This window comes from Momordica charantia (assembly GCF_013281855.1).
Source record: "Momordica charantia cultivar OHB3-1 chromosome 5 unlocalized genomic scaffold, Mcharantia_2.0 BLBB01000005.1, whole genome shotgun sequence".
Taxonomy (NCBI): domain Eukaryota; kingdom Viridiplantae; phylum Streptophyta; class Magnoliopsida; order Cucurbitales; family Cucurbitaceae; genus Momordica; species Momordica charantia.
The window spans coordinates 11,617,724-11,633,579 of NW_028275163.1; the positions used below are offsets into that span (position 1 = coordinate 11,617,724).

The window sequence follows — 15,856 nt, forward strand, 5'->3', positions numbered from 1 at the left end:
AGCGTGGCGAGTAGGTGGGAAGAATTTTGTTAAGAACTTCTCCACTAACGACCCCCATGTGGTGATGGATCCCGGTGGAAATGCATTGAGCCATGCTCTAGCTTGGTCCTTCAAAGAAAATGGAAAAAGTGTTAGTCTCAGAGCATCGTCTGTTATACCAGGTAATCGAAATGCATTTGCAATTTGAATGAATGATTTCAGATGATCATGTGGATCCTCATGTTCCTGCCCTCCAAAATGTCCAATTGTCTGCAACATTTGGAACATCATTGGTTTAAGCTCAAAGTTTGCGTGGGCTGGAATAGGGTTGACTATCCCTGAATCAAAGTTCTGAAAAGCCGTGGCGGCATATTCTCGCATTGCCACGTCTCTGTTGTCCGCCATCTGGATATGGTTGAATTCATCATTTCTTGCATGATCCCTCATATTACCGTTAACAGCAGGTGGATCAACCGGATCACGAGGTGGAATATCTGCCATTGATGTGCTCGTACTCTCTACCTCACTTTCAGGACTGATTTCACCTTCTCTCTCTTTTTGCTTTTCTAGTTGTTTTCGAAGTCTTTGCTCCTTTCTAGTTTTTTCTAAGGGTCCGCTCAATCTCAGGGTCAAGGGGTAGAAGAAAAGATCTTGTGCTCATGCACTTTAACGTACCCTTGTGAGATAAACGACCAAAAATATAGAACAAAAACGGTGGATGGAACTTACACCCAACAACAATTCACAAAAATAAAAACTAAAAGAATTTGAAAATAAATTTTAAAACTAAAGTCCCCGGCAACGGCGCCAAAAACTTGACTGGGTGTTTATGCTGAACGCACGTGCTAAGCGTGGTAACAATTATATAGATGCAAGCGCACACCTGTCAGAGTAATATAAAATGGATGGAGTATCCAAGTATCGATCCTCAAGGACTTCTAAACAATTTCCAAACTCTAAAGTTTTAAAGAATACTGAATGTTGGAATGAGTGATTCTTGTAAAATGGGAAGTGGTCACAAATAATGGTTTGGATTTGGGATTTGGACTTAGAATGATAAAACCTAGCCCGAATTACTTCAAGTTAGCCATCAAAGAATCAAGGACATGCTAAGGACAATATGCATTTTACTTTAGAAACCAACGACTACGCTTCTCACTTGACTTATGTCTAAGCAAGTTCAAAGTCCTAAGACATTCCCTAATATGTCTATTATGAGAGATATCTTAGTTTTAGGATGGAAATAGTCGCAACCTCGGGTTAAGGTCCTATGTCTAGGCTACTTAAGCGGAACCCTTATGTCTAAGGCGCTCCTCTCCTCGGTTTAACCACTCAACAATGCAAATAAGCAACCTTTTCAGTATTGACTTGTTAAGACTTACAGTGGCCTTCTCTAAATCCTAACTTTTTGGGAAAACATGTTGAGCAATGAATGGAAAGCAAAAAACACTACGTCTTAGCAACCCTTTTTAGACATAAAAGGCTAACTATCCATAACCAGGCTAGAGACGGGAATTTAGAAAGACATATTGAAGAAAATACAGCAAGTAAAATGGTTGAATGTGGAATGCATGTGTGAAAAACAAAAGTTAACTAACGGAGAGTTTTTATCGGGATTGAGAGCTTCGCCCTTCTCTTTCAAGCAAGGGGGAGTGTCACGTGCCCTTTCCTCCAAAAACACAACTCTCTTAACTAAAAATAAAGTAAAGGCAAAGAGAGAATAAGCAAAGTGCTAGATTTTTATAGATTTGAATAAGTAGAAAATAACTAAGTACAAATGGAAACAAAACAAAGCTCAATAAAAGAATGTAAAGTGCTCGGGATTTAAAAACGAAAAGCAACTAATGAAAGCAACTCAAAAGTACTTAGAAAGCAACAAAGAAGCACTAAAAATGATCAAGAGAAGGAAGCAAGGCTTGATGATTTTGGTGGAGAAGTTGCTGGAATTTATAGCTGTGCAGAATTGGTTAGGTAGGTCCTAAAACGATGGTGAATCACCCATTTCCAACTCTTTTGACTGACCAAATCGTGCTCAAACTGATAGTGGAACACTTCTTCTACACGTATGCATCGGTTGGAACCACCAAAACGCATTGGAAGACGCGTTTCATTAAGGGCAAAGTTGGAAGAAAACCTGTTTTTCTGCAGGCTTCCCAGGCGCCTGGCGCCTCCCATGTAACTTTTTCGTCTTTTTGCTTCTTTTGATTAATTTGCACTCCCAAATGGTCCTAAAATGTCATAAATACAATATAAGCCATCCACAAACCATAGTATATGAATTTTGCATGAATTGGAACTCAAACGATCGAGAAAAATCCGAAACAAAGCTGAAACATAGTAAAAACAGCATCTAAAACCTTCTTTTTACGCATGTAAACAAGCGTAATCAAGAGGTACACTCCAAATACCATTCTGATTTTCAAAATTCTTATCAATATAGAGGAGAATGGGTTGGAGAAGCTCCTCAAGTGGCCTGCAAAGCTTAGAGGATACCCCGAGAAACACAACAAGGATAGGTATTGCCTTTTCCACCGCGATCACGACCATGATACTTCAAATTGTTGGGAGTTGAAGCGCTAGATTGAAGACATGATTCAAGATGACTTCAAAAAATATGTTGGCAAGCCGGGCTCGGGTTCGACAGAAAAGAAAGAAGAAAGGAAGCGTTCAAGGATGCCACCTCGGAGGGATGACCGACCTGCGGTCATTAATACCATCTTCGGCGGCCCAAGTGGGGTCCAATTCGAAAACAAAAGGAAGGAGGTAGCTAGGGAAGCTCGGCGTGAAGTCTGCGCCATCCATGAGTAGAGGTCGACCGACCCTATCTCATTCTCCGACTCCGACCTAAAGGAGGTACACTTGCCCCACAATGATGCCTTGGTGATCTCGCCGCTGATTGACCATGTTCAGGTCAGAAGGGTGCTGGTGGATTGGGGTGCTTCCGCTAACATCCTATCTCCACCACTTACCTAGCATTGGAATGGACCAGGGCAGAACTGAAGACGAGTCCAACCCCCTTAGTTGGATTTGTAGGAGAATCAGTTACTCCCGAGGGTTGTATTGACCTTTCCATTACTATCAGCCAATGTGACACCCAAGTCACTCAGATGGCCGAGTTCGTGGTGATAGATGGCAGATTGGCCTATAATGCCATCTTCAGACGACTATTATCCACTCACTTCGGGCCATTCCGTCAACTTTGCACCAAGTTATGAAGTACTCAACAATCAATGGAGTTGGCATGATCCGAGGGGAGCCGAAGACATCTCGAGAGTGTTATACCTCTGCACTCAAACAGTTACGCCCACAGAGGAGTTGTAGCTTGTCCCCTTGCTCAACCTAGAGAAACAGTGATTATAGGCACAAGGCTGGGGGCCGCTAACAGGAAAGAGCTCATCTCATTCCTTAGGATGAACTCGAACGTGTTCACATGGTCTCACGAGGACATGCCTGGCATTGATCCGAAGATAATGGTTCATTGCTTTAACATCGACCCATCATTTGGACCTGTCAAGCAAAAAAGAAGACCTGTAAATAAGGAGAGGAGTGATGTAATTATTGAGAAAGTGAACAAATTGCTAAAAGTTGAATATATAAAAGAAATTCTGTATCTTGAGTGGCTCTTGAACGTTGTCTTAGTTAAGAAATCCAATGGAAAGTGGAGAATGTGTGTAGACTTCACCAATCTACAAGGCCTGTCCAAAAGATTGTTTCCCATTGTCGAGGATCGACCAGCTCGTAGATGCTATGGCCGGGCACGAGTGGCTCACCTTCATGGATGCCTACTTCGGATACAAACAAATAAAAATGCACGAACCAGACCAAGTCCACACCTCCTTCATAACCAATCAAGGTCTGTACTATTATAAGGTTATGCCTTTCGGTTTAAAGAATGTAGAGGCAACTTATCAGAGGATGGTGAACAAAATGTTCGCCAACCAGATCAGACGCAATATGGAGGTCTATGTGGATGATATGCTTGTCAATAGCAAGCAGTCTAGGTCGCACCTGGCCGACCTTACTCAGACTTTCAGGTTCCTCCACAAGTACCAAATGAAGTTAAACCCTACCAAGTGTGTCTTTGGAGTTTCATCTGGCAAGTTCTTTGGGTTTATAGGGAACAACCGAGGAATGGAGGCCAACCCTGAAAAGATAGGGGTCGTGCTCAAGATGCAAGCCCCAAAGACCCTTAAGTAGTTACAATGCCTTAATGGAAGAATTGATGCCCTCAATAGGTTTGTCTCCAAGTCCACAGATAAATGCATTCCTTTCTTCAAAGTCCTTAGGAAGAAGGGACAATTTTAGTGGACAACCGAGTGTGAGATGACCTTTGAAAAACTAAAAAGTTATCTTTGCTCGGCACCGTTGCTTGTGAAGCCCATGCCGGGAGATAAGCTACATTTGTACTTGGTCGTGTCCAACAACGCAGTCAGCTCGGCCCTAATTAACTAAGATAGAGTGTGACATAGTCCTGTTTACTACACAAGTAAAGCCATGACCGAGGCCAAGACCAGGTATCCTCAAATGGAGAAACTGGCCCTCGCCTTAGTCACCTATGCACGCAGGCTGAAGCCGTACTTTTAAGCCCATATCGTTACCGCGCTCACAAACTTGCCCTTGAAGCAATTTTTCCATAAGCTCGAGACGTTTGGCTGCTTAATGAAATGGGTCGTGGAGCTGAGTGAGTATGATATCCAGTTTGCACCTCGGACAGCAGTGAAAGGGCAAGTTGTCTCGGACTTAACCAGCCGTGGACGATGTACGTGGATGGATCTTCAAATGAAAGGGGTCGCGGTGTGGGTGTGCTCTCCTCGCTCCAGATGACATGGGTTTCGAGTATGCCGTTCACTTCAATTTTAGCACCTCAAATAACGAGGCCGAGTACAAGGCTCTGTTGTCCAGGCTGCACATGGCAAGGGGACTTGGAGTCAGTCATCTTCAGATTTTCAGCGACTCCTAGCTGATAGTAAATCAAATCAAAGAGAAATATCAAACGAAAGAGCCTTGGATGGAGAAGTACTTGGGAAAGGTCAGATCGTACCTCGCTCACTTTCAGGCTTACAAAATCAGCTAGATTTCGAGGTCAGAGAACTCCAATGCCGATGCTTAGCCAAGCTGGCATCCGCCTACGAGACCGACCTGGTGAGGTCGGTCCAAGTGGAGATCCTTGGTAATTCTTCTATCTTAGAGCCAGATATGATGGAAATCGATTCCCAGCCTCCGTCATTGGTGGACATGATCAGGGACATCCTGGAAGGCAGCATTCCAGCAAATCCCAAAGAAGCAAATAAAATGACACATACAGCAGCTCGGTACCTGCTCCGAGATGGAAGAGTGTACTGGCGTGGGTTCTGCTTACCAATCCTTAAGTGCATCTCCAGAGAAACGAGAATTATGTTCTTAGGAAAGTACATGAAGGGGTTTGTGGCAACCATTCGGAGGCCAGGTCCCTATCAGTCAAGGTCATTCGTCAAGGTTACTATTGGCCTACGGTTGATCAAGATGCAAAAGGGTTCGTGAAAGCATGTGACAACTGTCAGCGCTTTGCGAACATCATCCACCAACCTCCTGAGCTATTGACTCCGATCTTAGCTCCATGGCCTTTGCACAATGGGGAGTGGATGTAATCAGACCTTTCCCATTGGGCAAAAGACATACCAAGTATGCCGTTGTAGCAGTGGGTTACTTTACCAAATGGGCCGAGGCCGAGGCTCTTTCAACAATCATAGAAGCCAGGGTCATGACCTTCATTTGGATAAATATTGTCGGGTCATGACCTTTATTTGGACAAATATTGTCTGTCGCTTTGGCATACCCAATGCCATCGTGACGAACAATGGCAAGCAGTTCGACAACGCGAAGTTCAAGGACTTTTCCCACAAACTCATAATTAGCCACCTCTACTCATCCCCGGCTCACCCCAAAGCTGACGGACAAGTAGAGGCAATCAACAAAATCATCAAGCGCGGTCTTAAGCTATGGCTGGATGCAAGGAAAGGCAGGTGGGCCGAGGAACTACCTGAGGTGTTCTTGTCCAACCGAACTATGCCTTAGGAGTCCACTGGCGAAACTCCTTTTGCTATGGCCTTCGACTTTGAGGTTGTAGTGCCCGTAGAAATTGGGATGCCAACTGAAAGGATAGACTAATATGAGAAGACAAGGAATAAGGAAGAGCTACTCCTCAGCCTCGACCTCCTTGATGAGAAAAGAGAAGTAGCCCAACTATGCCTGGCAGAATACCAAAATCGAATGGCAAGATTCTACAACTCGAGAGTCGACCTTGGAGTTTCCAGATCGGACATTTGGTCCTTCGTAAGTTGCAGAAGCACGTCTACACACTATAACCAAGTTGGGAGGGGCCATTTGAAGTCAAAGGAATAATCCGACCTGGAACATATATGCTGGCCAATCTCGAAGGAAAGTTATTTTTGCATCCATGGAACGCAGAACACTTAAAGAGATATTACCCTTGAAATGTTGAAATGGTCCAAAAAATGAATCGAACTTGTGAAAATTTTCAAAGGCTAATCCCAGTAAAGGACTCCGTGTTATTTAATTTTATGTCTCTCAAGGGTACGAGTTCGATATGAAATTAAATGGGGGCCAGATGAGGATTAAAACTTAGAAAAATTCAAGCCTTTAGGACTTACGAGTTCAAAGTGAGATGTAGATTAAAAAACTTAGAAAAAATTCAAGCCTCTAGCGCTTACGAGTTTGAGGTGAGATGTGGATTAAAACTGAGAAAAATTCAAACTCTTAGAACTCACGAGTTCGAAGTACGACATCGTGAACATAAAGAAAAATTCAGAAAGAAATATTATATTGTCATATTCAAAATTTGGGCCGAGGCGTGTAGACCTCGAGACCTAGTACAGGCAAAAGGTAAATTTAAAGTACAACAAGCAAGAGTAGTTCAAAAGCTTGAAGAATTGGAGAGCCTCAACTACTTTCAAGGTGTGATCTGAGCTCGCCTTGAGATCTGAGGATGTCGACCTCCTGCGAGTCCACCATCCCAACTTCATGAAAGGAGTTCACTCCAACAGCAAGGACAAGAGTCCCATCAACCTCTTGAGAAGAAGGGCCCGCATCTTCCCCCTCACTGAGGTCGGCGTCAGACTCGAGCTCCTTCAGGCACTGTTCTACGAAGTCTTAAGGGCCAGGAGTTCTGTTGGGACCCAAAGCCCACTTCTGGGCGTACCGAAGCTAAATAGGCTCCAGGTAGTGCTCGGGAGCTACCTACCTGATGTGCTTCATTAGAAACCCGAAGCCGACGTCACTAAAGTCTTTGACGAATTCGTCCAAGTCAGGGTGCTGGCGAAAAGCTTCTTCCAAAAGAACCGCGTTACTAAGCTTGGACTCTGCGAGCTCGAGCTTGGCTTTCAGGTTTGCCACCTCGGAGTCACGGGCATTCATATTACCCTCTAGGTTGGCTTGAAGGCGCTCGAGTTCGTCGTTCTTCTTCATCAACGCGAACTTCTTCTTATCAAGGCATTTGGCCACAACATGTGCACCTCTCAAGTTCTCCATATGCCGAGCAGCCTCCGCCTTAGCACTCTTGAGATCGGCCTTATCGGCTTCGAAAGTGGATTTCTTCGCCTGGGCCTCAGCTCACGCCTCATTGAGCCCCCCTTGAAAGGAAAGGGCGGTCTCTAAAGCAGCAGAGGAGGCCTCTCGCTCCTTCACAATGAGAAGGTCGCGCCCATTCAGTTCGACATTCATTATAAGAGTGGCTTGGCAGATGGCAGCCTGGGTCTAAAAAGGAAAGCAAAAGAAATAAGGTGATGAGTCCCAGAAAAATCGTGCGAAAGCAGTGACATCTGATCTTACCTAGGCCGAGTAGTCCAATATTCATTGGATAGCTAACCCCCGAGTGCTGACAAACTTGGAAGCTCTCTTCCAACAGAGGTCGAAGCAAGCGCTTGACATCTACATGGAGTTTTCCTTCACCCTGATGCTCGAGGGTTCGATCATGAACCTCATCTTGATGTCCATAGTGCAGCCAATCTTCGCCTCAGGATCATCGATTAAATCCCCAAAGGGACTAGCTCGCCATTCAGCTGGTACCTCCCCCACCTCGTCCTCGAAAAAGTGGGCCTTGCATTTCTTCTTCTTGAACTTCTTGGGGGAGGTCTTCCTCCGAACCTCCCTAAGGGGGGAGACCTCAAGGATCTCCAGATCTTGAGAAGCACCAGCCACTGCAGCCCCTTGCGGAGTAGCCGCTCCAAGTTAAGCCTCAACCACCTCGACCTCGGTGGGAGGGTCAGCAACCGTAGGGCTTAGCGACTCCTTAGCCTTGAAAGCTTGCCCTGTGTGCGGGCGTTTGCGCCTAACGTCCTGAGAAAAGCCGCACACCATGGCTGCAAAGAAAGAAAATATGAGGTAAGCACAAAGTAAAAAAACCATAAGAGATTAAGTACAAAATACCCAAAGGCAACTAACCTAGCTTCGAGTTCGGTCTTCGAGCTTAGGAGAAGCTAAAAGAGGATTATAATCAAGCAGTTCAGAGGCAGGAAGAAGCTTATCCGTTATAAGCGTGCTGATCTGCTTGACGCTCTTAAATCTACCTTTGAAGAACTTCAAAGTGTTGAAGGTCGGCTCGGAAGGCTGAGGGATCGGCCTTATAGCAATTGAAAACGCCAAAGCCATGGGTTAGAACATGAAGAGAAGCAATTAAAAGCAAATAAAGACTCTACTACTTACCTAGATTCCCAAACCTACAAAAGATGTTGTGGAAGAACAGGTCGGACTCGTTCTTAGCCAGCCACACTCTGGAGGTAAAGAACCACTTCCCAACCCACTTCTTTATGGAGGTTGGACCTTTCAAGATGCCTTCAGTGCCCTTCCTAGCGCATAAATAGTACCTCCTTACCTTCCTAGAGATTTGCTTAACCTCGAACAAGCTAAGAGTTGGTCGACTCCGAGGAGGTTGAGATCATCCATTACCCTACACCTGAGCCAAAATAAGACTGCTAAACTAAAGATTATTCTCCATCTATTGGGGGCAACCTGAGTAGGAGCTAGCCTAGTTCGGGTTAAGAACTCCTATGCCAAAGGATGAACGGCTAGGCGGAAGTCATACTTGAACATCTCCAAATATAGGGTTACCCACCCCTCTGGAGGATTTTCGGCTCGCTCCCCTTCCTTAGGAAGCCTTAGGATGATATCATCCGGTATGCTGTATCTCCTACGAAGGGGGCCGAGGTAGTTTTCAGGCATCTAGGAAGGGTACTCTAAACCTTGGCCCGAGGTAGATGTGTCAGTATCATCTCCATCATCCTCGGATGACCTAAAATTTGCTATCTCTTCCTCTCGTTCGGAGTCAAGCCTACTCGCAAACTCCTGTACAGAATCAACCTTCTTGGGTGAAGAATCCCGACTCCGAGCTGCGCTACTAGAAGAACTATTGCTAGACGAACTTGGGGAACCGGAAGACGTTGACATGACTTGAAAAGTTGAAAATAAGAAACAAAAAGTAAAGGAACGAGGCTGACCTAAAGCAAGATTCTGATCTGATCAGGTCGGACTCGAAGAATTAAGAAAACGTATAAAATGGATACGGAGCCTTGGGGTATTTATAGTGTCCCGAAAATTAATTCGTGTTGGGTACTCTTTCCTAAAACTCGTAGTTTGTAAAGAGTGAATATTAATGTGAGGTTATTCAGACAAATGTTGTTAAATGAAAGTGAATTTGTTTTTTAATAAATCCAATAAACTACTAACCCTTGGCTATTATAATGTGTACTTGGACTTTGTGTGGAGACATAAACTGGATCAAGTTCAAGTAAATAGCAGAAACAGTCTATAGTACATGGATCAAGTTGGGTACCTTTTCCTGGAGACACTATTCAATACGGCCCGCTTTATGATTGTTACAAATGTTACAAGGTGTCATAAACGAAGTGATCCTGATTCGTTCGTGTAGAAACATGTGAGCGGGGGTGTTCTACACAATGAGATTGTGTAAGACTGATCCTGAAATAATCATTGTTACGTATTAACACTGTTTACGGATAAAACTGATTAATTTCGTTTATCGATGACCTAAATAACTTGATCTAAATCCTCAGTTATCTATGAACTCCTATTTATTCAGGATTCTCCCTTGATCTGCATAGGTGAGAGTAAGCTCATCAGCGCTGCTCAATATGCCTCCCATTTTAGGGATAAGACTGGGTAGATAGCTGGAGACATAGAATTAGCAAGACGAAATTCACTCCTCCCGATTTAGGGATAGTAGAGAGGTTGTTCCCTTAAGGGCTGATCTCGGGTCTTGAACAAGGGGCCTCATCCTCTCACTGGCCTGAGAGGAATTAGATTTAGTGATTTGTTCCTAATCAATTGTTCATTAGAGGAATAGTGGTACTTAAGGAGAAAAGATGTAACTCAAGGGTAAAACTGTTTTTTTTTACCTAGCTGAGGTTACGAACGGCTTGTGAAGGATCAACTTACCGATGACGGTTATATCGAATGGACACAAATATATCTACAGTGAGGGGAGTGCATCTATAGGCTATAGTGGACAGTCCTGTTAGTTAACGAATGTTGATTAACTAAGTTAAAGAGTTTGACCGATTAGTCTCGAATCGTTGGAGCCCATGATCTGTAGGTCCAACAGGTCTCCATGCTAGCTCATAACGGATAAAATTGATGAACTAGGTGAAGCAAGAATTTGAAGTGTTCAAATTCGGTTTTAACGGAATATTATATTTTATATGAGATATAATATATAATCTAATTGACATTTAATTGTTATGGAGAGTATGACTTATTTAAATTAGTTTTAAATAAGTTCAAAGCATGAAGAAGAGTTGTAATTTGATTAATGTGATTAATCAAGCTTAGGTGTCAAAGATCAATTAATATGAGATATTGATTTGGCTTGGTTTTTGTTTTAGTAGAAAATTGATATTTCAATTTTTGTTTTTATAAAAATTAGTTTTATCAAAGTTTTATTTAAAAAATCAAGTTAGTGGAAAAATCCAACTTCAAAGTTGGATTTTCCCACTAACTAGTGGTTTTTGAAGTGTTTCTTCAAGGCAATGACACCTATCTTTTACATGCTAGTGGAGTTTGAAGTGGAAGGCATGGAAGACATGTCTTTGCATGCATTTGGTCTTTATATAGGTGATGAAGATCACTTGGATAAGGCTAATGCTTACTTGCATAAGTGCAGAATTTTTCCACTCTAATTTCTATTGTCTTCTCCTAGCCATTAGTGTTTTCCCTTTGTTTTCACTCAAAATTCGGTCCCACAACCGTGTTCATCAACCCGAGGATAACATAGATTTGTCGTTGGTGGTCCCATTGAGTTAGGAGAAAAAGTTATAATGGAGGTCTTCAACGGTATAAAGTTAATCTTTTTCTCTTTACCTTTTTCATCATTTTTCCAAGCATGCTTATTTTAGTTAAATTGCTTCATTAAGTGTATTATGATCCTTAGCTTCCGCTGTGTATGTCTAAGAGTTCCATCAAGTGGTATCAGAGCATGCTGTTTAAACTTATTTAGCTTGGTGGGGTTTAATTCATAAGATGAATTGTTGCATGTACTAAACTAGTTTCTGTTTTGGCATCCCTTCTTTTAGCTTGCTTTTGGTTATTTAATTATTGTAATCAAGCCCTCGTTTTGGGCCTTGTTGTGCTTGATCGAGTCTGTAATTTACTTGAGTCATTTAGAGTTAATCAGAGGTTGTAAACGAAGCCGGTTCAAGCTCAAAAGCATGCTGTCTTTTCCGTTACTGCTGTTGTTTTTTGAATTTCCAGCACTTAATTTCACCTTTTGGAGGCGGATTCGAGCACCTTGGAAGGCTGTTTGGGTGCGGTTCAAGGCTACTTCAAGCTTATTAATGTAATAGCTTAGTTTGTGTGTGCTTGGGATGCCAAAATCAACCATTTTTAGTAGTTGTTCAATTATTTATGCATGTTTGATGTATGTTTTAATTGAAGATTAAATCCTTTATGCATAAAGTATGTCATATAGATTTAAAACCCCACCATAGGATAAACATGGTTGCATTTATGTTATAAGAGTTATAATGTATGTGAATGCATGGAATTAATTTCATAAATTAGATATAAATGTTATATTAGTTTATGACTTTAATTAGTGAATGCATGAAATTAATTTCATAAATTAGATATAAATGTTATTAGTTTATGACTTTAATAAGTGGATGCTTGTTTTAGATTTATGTCAATCATATAATTGTTATGTCTAGATTTTATAAATGTTATAAAATCACTTAGACTTTTATAATCTATAACAAAGATAAACTTGCATGCTCACCTAGGGTTAATCAGTGCAAAGCAATTAGTTCCGTTTAATAGTTAAAATAGGGCGATAACTTGTAAAACAAAAGTTGTTTACTCACCCGGTGAGATCTTGTCTAAGGTTGGGGGTACTTAAGTTGATGGTTTACGGAACACCTCCTACCTGGAGATCAAACCAGCGTCTGAGTCAATAACCCTAGTTTTATGAACATGCGTGAGAGATGTGAGGTAATAAAATTGGTTTATCACCTAGACATTGTAGGTTAATCCCAGTATAAGAGTTATACTGGGAAAATCACCTAGACTTAGGTTGTATATAATTAGCCGGTATATAGCTTAATAATTACCCAATTTTTTAATAGAACACTTTAGTGGGAGATTAATAGTGTATGAGATACATTATTTATAGCTCTCACGTTCCTAAGAGTTCACACCGTGAGATTCATGCTCTGCTTCGAGTTGCTATTTGGGCAACCTCCCTTTGGAAAGTATTTGCATGGGTCAATAACAAGGTGAATAGGGGAAATAGTTCATAGTAAGTGGGTGAAGGGTGTGTGTCAACACGTCCTACGGTCTCTTCCATTAGGTCACACCGTGAGATTCTTATGTTGCACCTGCTTGGTGTTTATAAGCGCATATCCCTTCGGAGGGTTGAAACATAGGATTCGGAACACCGTGAACTCCAGAAATGGATAGGGTTACTTAGGTCCGTTTTCAGCAATTGTCTCTCCTTCAAGGGCTTGTTTGATTCCGATCTCTGTAATTCGAAAATGGCGGGTCTACACTTACAAGACTTGCTACGTGTTAGTAAGTTCTTGACCAAATTAACGATAAGTAAGTACTATAGAGATAAGAGTTACTCCAGAGTTAGTATTTAGTCAAGAATGTCTTGATTCAGTGAAGGAGTAGTCGACTTTCCTTCGGTGGGGGATACTCTGACTCACTGAAGTATTGTTGCAAAAGTAATAATGAATGGGTAAATTATTTCTTGCTAAATAAAATTGGATGAAATAATTAAGAGTTATACAATTCACTAATAGTTTTGTTCACTTTTCAGCAATGTCTACTTCAAATATACAACTGCTAGCTTCCGATAAACTTAACGGAGACAATTACAGAATATGGAAATCGAATTTAAACACAATACTAGTTATTGACGATCTAAGGTTCGTTTTAACGGAGGAGTGTCTTCCAGCCTTTACCCCTAATGCAAACCGAACAGTTCGGGATGCCTATGATAGATGGGTTAAAGCTAATGAAAAAGCTTGTGTCTACATTTTAGCCAGTATATCAGATGTATTGTCTAAAAAGCATGAGGGATTAGCTATTGCAAGAGAGATCATGGACTCTCTACAAGCCTTGTTTGGACAACCATCAACATCTATCATGCATGATGCGATTAAGTATGTTTACAACTGCAGAATGAAGGAAGGATCTTCTGTAAGGGAGCATGTTTTGAACATGATGGTTCACTTCAATGTTGCAGAAACGGCGCAGTCATGAACGAAATAAGTTAGGTTGGATTCATCATGCAATCTCTTCCGAAGAGTTATTTTCAATTCAAAACGAATGCTATGATGAATAAGATTGAATACAACCTGACAACCCTTCTGAATGAACTCCAACTTTACGAATCTTTGTTGAAAAACAAAGGTTTTGAAGCTGAGGCAAATGTTGCTACTACCTCAAAGAGGAAATTCCACAAGGGATCTTTCTCTGGGAGTAAATCTGGACCTTCTTATCAGAAGAAAGGAATTCAAAAGAAGAGAAGGACAATGGGAAGGGGAAGGCTCCGGCTGCGGTAAAAGGCAAGGAAAAAATTGGAAAAGGAAAATGTTTCCATTGCAATGAAAATGGGCACTGGAAAAGAAATTGCCTCAAATACCTCGCCGAGAAAAGAGCTGAGAAGGAAAAGCAAGGTAAATTCGATTTACTAGTCATTGAAACATGTATAGTGGAGAATGATGATTATACCAGGATACTAGATTCAGGAGCTACTAATCATGTTTGTTCTTCTTTTCTGGAAACTAGTTCCTGGAGACAGCTTGGAGAAGATGAGGTCACTCTTCGGGTTGGATCAGGGGAGCTCATCTCAGCAAAAGCAGTGGGAGGAATTAAGTTGAATGTTTTGGGCTTGCAACCTAGATTAATATTGCAAAATTGGTGAACTCTTAGTCCTCACACTAAAATACTAAAATTAATTCTAAACTGAAATTGATTGTTTGTTCACAAGATTAAATCCCTAATTTCAAAAGGAAGCTAAAAGATTATACTACTGGCCGTAATTAATTGACATAGCTAATTTTGAAAAGAAACACATAAAATTAATGATTCAATGTTAAATCATTCGTTAAAAATATAAAGGTCTAAAATAATAGAAATAACAAATTTAAAATAATAAAAATTATTAATACAAAGTTTCTTCATCTTCTTCTCGTGTCTTCATTTGGCACCATGAATAAAGTTTCTTTCCATCTTTTCCTCCTTGATGTCTATTAGGAAGCTCACTATTGTTTGGATGTGAGAATCGAACGTCAGCTGTATTGAGTGTGTTGCCTTAAACTCGTAGTTTGTAATTATATAAAAACAAATTTATAATCAATAAAGTTATGGTTTCACATTCAATCGAATTGTTGTTGAATTCATTGTCCGAATCCAATAAACTAAACATCCAAGGTTATCTTCATGTAACCGGGACAGTATATATATTGGGTATATATTTGATATACCCTATATACTAGGTATATATACCCCTGATATACAAGTGAATAATATCTCGGGAATAACCTAAAGGGTCTATAGTATATGGATAAGGTTGGGTACCTTATCCTGGCAACACTATGGATACGACCCACTTTGTAAATGTTACAAACGACCCGATTCAAGACGTTCGTGTGGAGACATGCGAGTGAGGTTATCCTATACAATGAGTTTGTATAAGACCGAACTGAGAAATAGCCAATATTTAGATGTAACGTCGTTGACTAATAGATTGCTATTTCATAGGATGACCTGGCAACTCATTCTAAATCTTGAGTGAGTTATGGACTCTTGCACATGAGAGTTTGTTTTTTGATCTGTATGGGTGAGAATGGCCCGTGTCACCAACTCAACATTCCTACCATTTTGGGGACGAGACCGAATGGGGAGCTGGGAACATAACTTCACAAGATGGAATTCACTCTTCCCCCACTTTAGAGGAGTAGATGAGTGTTCTCTTACATGCTGACTCCAGGACTTGAACAAGGTCATTACTCACTGTTCCGATAGGGACTTTCGATTATTGATCAGACCATAACCGGATTGTTCATTAGAGGAGTAGTGATATTTAAGGATTAAGATGTAACTCAGGAGTACAACGGTAATTTGACCCAACTTGATTAACGAGTACTCGTGAAGGATTGACTTGCCATTAATGGTCATATATCCATGGACCCGAGTTCGAGTTTCGTCCCAATTTATTTATTTATTTTATTGGATTTACATCGATTTATCTTATTTTGTTTCATTTTGTTTGTTCTATTTTAAACTCATGGTGGGTGGCATGGGTTTAATTATTCCTACTTTAGTGTTTTTGCTTCGGCTTCTCTATGGAAGACTATTAGTGAAA

General features: G+C 41.3%; 1 protein-coding gene across 1 annotated transcript; it reads left to right on the forward strand.

Annotated features, from left to right (window-relative positions):
• Nucleotides 1-13,305: 13,305 nt before the first annotated feature.
• On the forward strand, nucleotides 13,306-13,749 carry LOC111023968 (uncharacterized). Its single transcript, XM_022301502.1, has one exon. The coding sequence runs from the start codon at nucleotides 13,306-13,308 to the stop codon at nucleotides 13,747-13,749; it is 444 nt and encodes a 147-aa protein (XP_022157194.1).
• The last annotated feature ends 2,107 nt before the right edge of the window (nucleotides 13,750-15,856 follow it).